The sequence below is a fragment of the Phalangium opilio genome, unplaced genomic scaffold (genome assembly GCF_054372755.1).
Source record: "Phalangium opilio isolate 3A_F unplaced genomic scaffold, DU_Popi_V2 ptg000217l_1, whole genome shotgun sequence".
NCBI lineage: Eukaryota > Metazoa > Arthropoda > Arachnida > Opiliones > Phalangiidae > Phalangium > Phalangium opilio.
Window position 1 is genome coordinate 10,940,271 of NW_028324218.1, and position 9,487 is coordinate 10,949,757.

At 43.9% G+C, this 9,487-nt stretch overlaps 1 protein-coding gene and 1 long non-coding RNA gene across 6 annotated transcripts; one reads left to right on the forward strand and one right to left on the reverse strand.

Annotated features, from left to right (window-relative positions):
* Positions 1-840: 840 nt before the first annotated feature.
* LOC149616264 (uncharacterized) lies at positions 841-2,343 on the reverse strand. 5 transcript variants are annotated; one of them, XR_016375913.1, is made up of 4 exons: positions 2,207-2,343; positions 2,030-2,127; positions 1,572-1,970; positions 841-1,469 (listed from the first exon to the last, which is right to left on the reverse strand). It is a non-coding gene; the product is annotated as an uncharacterized LOC149616264 (long non-coding RNA). The 5 variants fall into 5 exon arrangements; XR_016375912.1 differs by having other exon boundaries at positions 841-1,218; positions 1,306-1,970; XR_016375911.1 differs by having other exon boundaries at positions 841-1,956.
* A 1,190-nt stretch (positions 2,344-3,533) lies between these two features.
* On the forward strand, positions 3,534-4,315 carry LOC149616265 (macrophage mannose receptor 1-like). The gene is made up of 3 exons (XM_089856178.1): positions 3,534-3,590; positions 3,753-3,855; positions 3,916-4,315. The coding sequence occupies exons 1-3, from the start codon at positions 3,534-3,536 to the stop codon at positions 4,227-4,229; spliced, it is 474 nt and encodes a 157-aa protein (XP_089712304.1). The 3' UTR covers positions 4,230-4,315.
* Positions 4,316-9,487: the final 5,172 nt, after the last annotated feature.

The following is a 9,487-nucleotide window of genomic DNA, read 5'->3' on the forward strand; positions in this document are numbered from 1 at the left end:
TTACAAATAAGAAATTAATATGGTCATTTCTAAAAATCATTAAGCTCTATTATATACAAGCGTATAAGAAAAGAGGTAAAAAGGAATTACGTATTTTTCGTCCCCGTCAGCAACGTCATCAAAACGTAGTTTAAGTGAGCCAATAAGATAATTTAAAATGCTCGTTACTTGTTGGAGGGAGGGGCTCTATACTGGGCTATGAGTCGGACTGAAGTAAATACAAACCGTTCTCCATTCCTACTTCTAAAATTAAATCTATCCCTGGTGCTCATAAACTATATACTAATATCTGATTGAGGGTAAGGAGAAGGGCTAAAACTTCGATAAACCGCCAGCTCCTCCTTCCTCACATCTCATTGGTTATTCGAATGTATATGATGTTTTGGATAACTCTGTTTCGACGCGTATAGGTCGCGAGTAACGTCGATATCACATGATTTCTAAGATCAAACAAATTATGAATAACGCCAGGGTGACGGTTTCTACACCTCCTCCCTTTCAGTTCAAGCAGAAAGGCCCAGAAAATTACCTGTTAAACATCCCAAGGTAAAGAAATCTATGTATTCATGGGCATATTAATAGATTTTTCATAGCTGTACTCGTACTTGATAAGGGAAACTCCGTTATAGTTTGGAAGTACGATATAGTGTTGCAATGTCCGGTTAACATTCAATTAAAAATCTTATCAGTTATAATTCATATATTATTACTTACGTTTTCGAGAAAAAAATATAATCTAAGATCGTTTTCAAGGAATTTTAGTTACAGGAAGACTGTAATTACATTAAATTGATCCATATATATATTTATACATAGTTAACAAGGTTAATATTACGCAGTTTTCGAGTGTAAGAGCCATGAGTCTTTCAGGGCTAATATCGAGTATATTTTTACTTTATGGTATGTTTTCTAGTTAATTTTAAATGGCTCTCTACTCAGAGAATATTACTTGACTAAATAACTATAATTTCCTCGCTGTACAGTTCTAGCTGCTCAACAGTTTTGTGAAACCACTAGTGACCCTAACATCGATTACATTTCACGAGAAATCAGGCCTTTGAACAAGGATGTCGGGTGTCCCGAGACATGGAAAGCCTTGGGTGAGTCAGCCTTTCGTAATACTTTTGTTGCGGTTTTTCTTTACGTAATGAACTATCTAGGCTTCCCGTCGTTGTCAGGGTATTTTAAGAGTGTGAAAACCAGGAAGAGTTTTAGTGTCTATGTAGAAGGGGATAATAGAAGAACGATGACGCTCTGTATCCTCTAAGCACTTTAGTTCTATAACATGATTCTTCCCAAGCTCACTGTTTTTGTTTGCTATTGCGCTCATCAAACTTCAGACGGGCATCGCACCGTGGGGTGAATTCTATCACTGTTTGGTACTAAATCCCCAGCAATCACCCCACAAACCTCGTCTTGTCGTGGGACAAAAATCCACAAGCGCATGCGCCTTGTCAAATAGTTAAGTGCTAATAGAGTAATGGTGAGGGAATTATTTATCGCGTATGTGATTCGGTTTAGAAACCTTGCTCCAAATGTTCTGATGTTGGGAAGAACCATGTTACACTTACAACAGCTTTGTGGTATACTTCTCTCGAAGAGAAGTATTATATACCTCCGCTATACTTAATCGTCTTTGGTCAGAATTGGGCCCATCCGATTGAAATATCTGCAAATTACCTCGTCTTGATTTTATAAAGGTAGACACTTACATTTGTAGTTTGGTCGTCTGCCTTGCACAGTTAACTTTCGATTCCCATAATGCTATAATTGGAGTTCTAATCATTTTACCTCTCCGAGTAACGATGATGTCACGGAGAGGCATTACACTAGACGTGTTTGTTTGTATGTGTATCTGTCACTTCGTTCGCTTTTGTCAAATCAGTGCAAACGTGTTTGGTATTTCTCAGAAATTCGGAAAATTGAACTTCATTACGTAATTTAAACTTGTATTGTCTTTAAATAAAACACTGAAAATTAAATCTTCGTATTGTATCTTTTAAGGAGATAAATGTTACTCCATAGATACATTTTCTAGAACGTATACTAATGCGGAATCATATTGTCAGTCCTTGGGTGGTTCTTTAGTCTCAATACATTCTCAATTGGAACAAGGTATTTCACAAACTCCTCATTTGAAAAAATGAAAATGATAATATGAAAAACATTTGTAACATTCGACGAAACAGATTTCTTAACAGCATACCTAGGAGATACAAACCCGAAAGGTAATGTCTGGATTGGTCTAAAGAAACGTGGTGGTCGTAGCAGATATCCATCCCTTCACATCCTTCGGTGGGACGATTGGGACGACGGAACAAAGACAAATTATACGAATTACGCACCTGGAGAGCCAAGTTCATTAGTATGTGTTTATTTTTGCCACGGGCAGCTTTTATAGAACATTTTTACTGTAACGATAAGCATCGATTTGCGCATCGCATTGAGAATAATTGAAAAACTGATTTCATCTTGTGCGCTTTTCTGAGTCTCCCCAAAGGAGGTAGGACCGATGTACAGTGGGTTCTAAAGGTGATTTTGAGTCGAAAATGCTCTTTGACATTGTCGACTAAGGGAAACCGTTTACACGTTACCATTGAAGAGTTTTACGGATGACCACTTAAACTTAAGCAATGAACGGAAAGACAATGCTAATTTAATTATAGGGTCACCCGTAAAAACACTATAACACCCCCTACCCCCGAAGGAAAACTGAAATAGACTATTCTTGACTCCAAATCGCCCATAGTAGTTGGGTCGTACCACCCTATGTAGTTCGATCGTACCACCCTATGTAGTTCGATCGTACCACCCTATGTAGTTCGATCGTATCACCCTATGTAGTTCGATCGTACCACCCTAAGTAGTTGGATCGTACCACCCTAAGTAGTTGGATCGTACCACCCTATGTAGTTGGATCGTACCACCCTATGTAGTTGGATCGTACCACCCTATGTAGTTGGATCGTACCACCCTATGTAGTTGGATCGTACCACCCTATGTAGTTGGATGGTACCACCCTATGTAGTTGGATCGTACCACCCTATGTAGTTGGATCGTACCACCCTATGTAGTTGGATCGTACCACCCTATGTAGTTGGGTCGTATCACCCTATGTAGTTGGGTCGTATCACCCTATGTAGTTGGGTCGTATCACCCTATGTAGTTGGGTCGTACCACCCTATGTAGTTGGGTCGTACCACCCTATGTAGTTGGGTCGTACCACCCTATGTAGTTCGGTCGTACCAGCCTATGTAGTTCGGTCGTACCAGCCTATGTAGTTCGGTCGTACCACAATATGTAGTTTGGTTGTACCACAATATGTAGTTGGGTCGTACCACCCCATGTAGTCGGGTCGTACTACCTTATTTGGAACACACTGTATTACGATGTCAAACCTTATAGGACTATACGCTTTTAAAGCTGGACCCATGGTTATATTCAGGGTGTTCCAGAATGGGTGTTAAGTTCTTTAGGCTATTTTGAGTCGAAAATCTTTTATGACATCAGGACAACATTAAACAATTAAAGTTATGGTTACGGATGACCCCTTAAACTCAAGCAAGGAACTGAAAGTCAATGCTAAATGGGTCATCCGTGAAACACACTTATTCATAACTTGTAAACGGTGGCCCTTAGGGAAACTGACATAGAACACTTTCAACTCAAACCCGCCAATGGAACCCACTGTACTTTGGTAGTACCTTCCTTTTTTGGAATACCCTTGTGTACTTGCTCATTCCTTAAAATAGACGGAGAAATGTTTTCATCTGGAACACGCTGACACAGTTGCTGGAAAATGGAATGATCATCGTTGTGACGATGTGAAAGGAGCCATTTGTCAAGTATCCAGATGTAAAATATATCAACTTGTTAAATCTATCTAAATGTACAATGTAATACTTTATATTACAGCAAAAGATAAATCTCAACCCAAATCCTTCTATTTGGGCGAAAACAATTGTGGCCAAGGTTGGCAATCGTACCGAGACCGCTGCTACCGATTGGTAAAACAAGCCAAGACATGGGAAAATGCCGAGGGAGAGTGTCAAAGTTACGGATCGCACTTAGTCTCAATTAGTGATTCTTATGAAGAAGCATATCTCTCTTTCATCATAGCCGATATGGATTTTGGATCTAGGGACGACAAAGGAATTTGGATTGGTCTCTCTAATACGAACAATAAGGTAATTAATCAGATATTAATTTCATCAGATATATCCGAGTGATCTAACACATACAGAAATCTTTAGTCCAGAGGAAGACTAACTTGGTCTGACGCTAGTCTTATTTACCATACAAATTGGAAAAATGATGCTAAAGAGAGGAGCTCTATCAACACTCATTGCACCGCTAAGTCTGAAAATAGTTTATGGAGAACCGAGAACTGTTCGGTGACCTTGCCATTTATATGCGCTAAAGATCAAAGTAAGTGGGGATAATTCTACTCGTTTTTTTTATAATTTTTTTTTTTTTGCAAAAAGTGTGCTGGAAAAGCAGGAACGATGTGACTTTAATCTATGACCATTTAACTATGGACAGCCAAAGCCGTGTACTGTTAAACCCGCGTTAACAAATGTCTATGCGTTTGCATGCGCCCTCACGCGTCTACCGACCGCAATGGATCGCCGTATTCTACTATTTACTAGGGTTTGGTAATAAACTTACGACACCCGCTTCCACAGCGCTAATGTCAGGCGTTGCACTAAGCAAACATGGCTCCCTATTCAGTTTCCAGGCCAAGGTTAGGTGGTATGAGCTTTAATATGGCCTTTTAGGTGTTCTCTTTTCTCTCTGCGCATTCAAACCCACCACTCAGGATTCTCGGGAGACCTTCAGATCCTTTCCCCATGTGACCTAACTAGTTCGGACTCAATTTAGAGCCGCGCATGATCCTCTGGTGTAGCTTACAATTGCTGACGCGTTTTGGGGGCCAAGTTGGGAATCCACGTTCGAAGCATCTGCCAAACAACTTTAAACAATTTATGAGGGTGCAGTTAGTCGCTAGAATGACGAACAGATTGCTTTAATTAATGGAAAAAATTAAAGCAACATTAGGGCAGCCATTGAAAATATATTGGGTTTTCACACATAAGTCTTTAATGACGCCTCGAGAAAAGATAATTGAATTCCAGAATGTCTTATAATTTCCATGTTATTACCTTGCAAACTAATTTTAAGGCTGTTCGAAAATTATGTAACACAAAATGGTAAATTTTCGACACACCCCCTCCGTCTCGTAACAAAAAGTAACAATCGGGAAGACCTTAATTACTTAACAAAATCTTCTGGCCCCACTGAATACTAGCATTTCGAGACAATAAGATTTTTCTCGTCAATTTTCCTCTAAAGCTCGGGAAAATAGGCGAAATTTGACTGGCAATCGTTTTACACCGTGGGGAAGTCAAACAAAATGCCTTGAATAAATTTGTTATCTAACATTTCCCGTGACCCTCCCTCGGTAAGAGCTAGGAACATTCATTCAAACCCCCCTGTTGACATTATGTAACTTTTGAACAGCTCCGTTAATAAGTAAGAATATTTCAAATTCAAGACATAAGCTTCGTTTCAAATATAATCAACTCATGCTATCACAAAGAAGCAATATCTAGTTTACTGGGGAGAAGATAGAATTCGCCACATTTCTAGCTTTATCTCCAGTCCAAACGTAGGTCCGGAGTTAATCCCCGCCTCTAAATTACACCCAGCATCTCATTGGTTCTTGAAAACTCACGTCAGCGCGACGCGAATGACGAAAATTATGTATTTTCCGACTAAGGATAGGCGAAATAGGCCGGCCTCCTTTTACATCCCCATTGTATTTTGAAAGGGGGACTGGGACTATGGCGCGCGAATACTTAGGTATCTTATTATATTCTTCTCCCTAGTAAACTAGATATCGCTTCTTGCTATCACTTAATAGATCCAAAAAACAAATCGCAAACTCTATTTCACGGTAATTGTCCACCTGAATGGATGGACTTCGGAAATCAATACTGTTACTACATAGAAACTGTTAATAAGGAATATTTTGTTGATGCTCAAATGGAATGCTCGCGAAAAGGTATGTCGTTCATGTGAACTGACTTCCAAAGCCACGCGATTTCATTCAGGATATTTAATTTAGCTCCAAATGCAATTTTGGCTGAATTTTACACCGAGTCCGACCTGAGGCTTGTTCTGAGTTATTTGAAAACTATTGAAATTGATACTTACTACTTGGGCATCAAAGCCAAAGATTTAGGTAAAGTTAGATATTAGAGAGTTTAAGCATCCCCTAAACGCGTACGTGTAGCTACCTTCCACAGTGCATTAGACCAATGCATTGTCAAAGGTGGCTACACGTACGCGTATAGGGGATTATATTATTATTGTTGATGAGGAGGGTACGCGCCCTAGCACCGATGCCAAAGGCATATTGTGCATCCTCGTAATCAGGCCTTGAATAGGCCTGTAGCTGCAGCGTAGCGAAGAATTCGCTCCACCGTGAGAGAGGAGACCCTCGAGGGTTCCAGGGTGTGTGAATCAAAATATTCTAATCTAAGCGAGGCGAAGTAGTCGCACTCGCAAAGTACGTGGGCGGATGTTTCTTCCATCTCCTGACACGACCTACAGAGAGGGTCGTCGGCAAAACCCATCAGATGGAGGTGCCTATTAAGCCGGCAATGCCCGGTCAAAAGACCGGTGGCCAGCCTAATATCCCATCTGCCGAGCGAAATTAGGTCCCTAGCACGAGACCTGCAGGGACCATCGACAAACAACTTTGTCTGTCTCTGGCCCTCCATGCTGTGCCAGAGCTGATTTTGTATGACAGTCAACCTGTCATGCAGACACCGTTTGACGTGCCTGTAAGGGATGGGGACGGCCGGCTCCGGCCCCAAGAGCTTGGCCTCCGCACCCCTTTTCGCAAATCTATCGGCTTGCTCATTGCCATAATAACCGCTATGCCCTGGCACCCAGTACAGCAGAACCCTGTTGCAGGATGCCAGTCGCGCTAGCAGGTCGAGGCAGCTACGCACCAGTTGAGAAGAAATCTGACACTGGTTCAGAGCGTTCAGGGCAGCCTGACTGTCAGAATAAATTCTCACAGTCCGTCCGGTATACCCTTTGTTAATACAGTAATCTGCGCAATAACAGATCGCGGCAATTTCAGCCTGGAACACACTAGCGAAGGTGCCCAGGCAAGCAGAAAAGCCGACCCTTGTGGTTTGACAGTAATAGCCGGCGCCAGCGCCGGAATCAGTCTTGGAGCCATCGGTGAACCAAATGGTTTCACCCCCAGTGCCAAGAGGCAGCAGGTTAGTCCACTCTGCCCGACTGGGGAAGTGGATACTGAATGGCTTAGTGAAATCAAAACTGGTAACGGTTTTGTCAGAGCACATCGTAAGCGACGGCTCAAGTGCGGCGTACTCCCGAAAGAGCTTCGTATGGCTGTAATCCCAAAGTCTTGGAACCCAACAGCCACTAATGTTGAGCCTGTAGGCTCCCATGACAGCCTCCTCCTCAATGAAGAGATGAAGAGGAAGCATGTCAAGGAGCACCTCCAGGGAAGCAGTTGGGGTCGATCTCATGGCCCCCGTAACACCAATGCAGGCAAGCCTTTGAAGCTTGCGCAGGGCAGCCTGCACCGTCTTAAGCCGGACCCTTGTCCACCAGACAAGTGCCCCGTAAGATAGTATGGGTCTGATGATCCCAGTATAGAGCCAGTGTACAGCCTTGGGGTTGAGGCCCCAAGTCTGGCCGACAGAGCTCCTGGTCCTCCAGAAGAGCATCTTGGCCTTCTTAATACACCGATCAAGATGCGGCTTCCATGTGAGTCTACAATCAAAAGTCACCCCCAGGTATTTCACCTCGGAGGACTTTGTCAGGACCTGGCCAAAGAAAGAGATATCATTGAACAGATCCTTAGTATTCTTCCTCGTAAAAGGAACAAGGACAGTTTTATCAGGATTAACGGTGAGGTTAACCGCCTGACACCATTGCTCCACGCTAGAGAGAGCAGATCTCATAAGCGCGGTAACAGTATCCGGGAACTTCCCCGTAAAGACTATCGCTACATCGTCCGCATACCCGAAGCAGCAACAGCCCCCAGCACCCCCGAGCCTCCCCAGGAGCTCGTCCACCACCAGGCACCACAACAGGGGGGAGAGCACTCCACCCTGAGGGCAGCCCCTGCTGGTAGTCACCCCTAGAGAGTCCCCAAGGAGGGACGCCGACACCTCGCGGTCGGTAAGCATGGACTTGATCCAGCGGCCAAGAGTGGCGCTGATGCCAAATCTCTCAACAGCTTCAGTAATAACCGAGCTAGAGACTTTGTCAAAGGCCCCCTCGATATCGAGGAAGACAGCCAGTGAAATTTCCTGAAACTCGAATGCCCTATCCAGGCAATTCGTAAGGCCGTGAAGGGCCGTCTCAGTGGATTTGCCTTTTTGGTAGGCAAATTGTGAAGAAGAGAGAGGAGTTATCGAAAGTACCTCGTCTCTGATGTACCTGTCCACCAACTTCTCCAGAATTTTGAGGAAGAAGGAGGTCAGGCATATGGGTCTAAATGCTTTCGCCTCGAGATAGGAAGCCTTCCCGGGCTTGGGAATAAAGATGACCCTAGAGCGTTTCCAGTCACGAGGTATGTGACCGAGAGCAATGCAAAGTCTGTAGATCTTGCATAGCGGAGAGGCGATGTGGTCTAAGCCCTCCTGCAAAAGCAGAGGGAAGACCCCATCGGGTCCCGGAGACTTGTAGGGCTCAAAACAGTTGACAGCCCACCGAAGCTTGGGAATCGTGACAACCTGTCTGGCTACAAGCCAGTCTTCCCTCTTAGCCCTGTGCAGGACAGGGTAGAGAGAGTCAGGGTTTGTTGGATTAATAAAAGTAGAATCAGGAAAATGGACCTCCAGCATATGCTTGAGAGTCTCAGCCCCAGATTTAGTGTACACACCCTCCCGTAGCTTAATAGCATTAAGTCGATGTGTGCTGTCGTGCGCTAGAATCTTCATGACCCTAGCCGTGGCAGGGACATTGGAGATTTGCTCACAGAAGGTCCGCCAGGAGTCCTTCTTAGCAGCTCTAATGGCCCTGTTGTAGGCGTTAAGGGACTGCCTGTATCCAGCCCAGTCACCCGTGCGCTTGGCTTTGTTAAAGAGCCTGCGCGTGTATTTACGAAGCCGGCTGAGATCCGCGTTCCACCAAGGGACAAGCCTCGAGCGGTTGACGGTCTTAAGTGGGCAGTTCCGGTGGAACGACTCCATGATGGAGCACTGTAAATCACCAGCAGCCCGATCAAGATCCTTAGGTGAAGTAAGTTTAAGAGTGTGACCCCCTCCGTAGCGTAGGATTAGGTCTTCCCTATAGCCGGCCCAATTAGTCCGTTTTGGGTTGCGTATCTCCGTCCCCGCCGGGACAGAAGTAATCGCGACAGTAAAGCAGATGTGCCTATGATCCGACAGAGACGGTTCATTTGACACATGCCAGTTAGACACGGAAGACACGA

Excerpts from the sequence above, each read along its gene's own strand:
- LOC149616265 (XM_089856178.1), top strand. The coding sequence starts at position 3,534 with ATGGTTACGGATGACCCCTTAAACTCAAGCAAGGAACTGAAAGTCAAT. Across the intron at positions 3,591-3,752 it reads TGAAAGTCAATGCTAAATGG|ACGGAGAAATGTTTTCATCT; the intron begins GTCATCCGTGAA and ends TCCTTAAAATAG. Across the intron at positions 3,856-3,915 it reads CATTTGTCAAGTATCCAGAT|CAAAAGATAAATCTCAACCC; the intron begins GTAAAATATATC and ends TTTATATTACAG.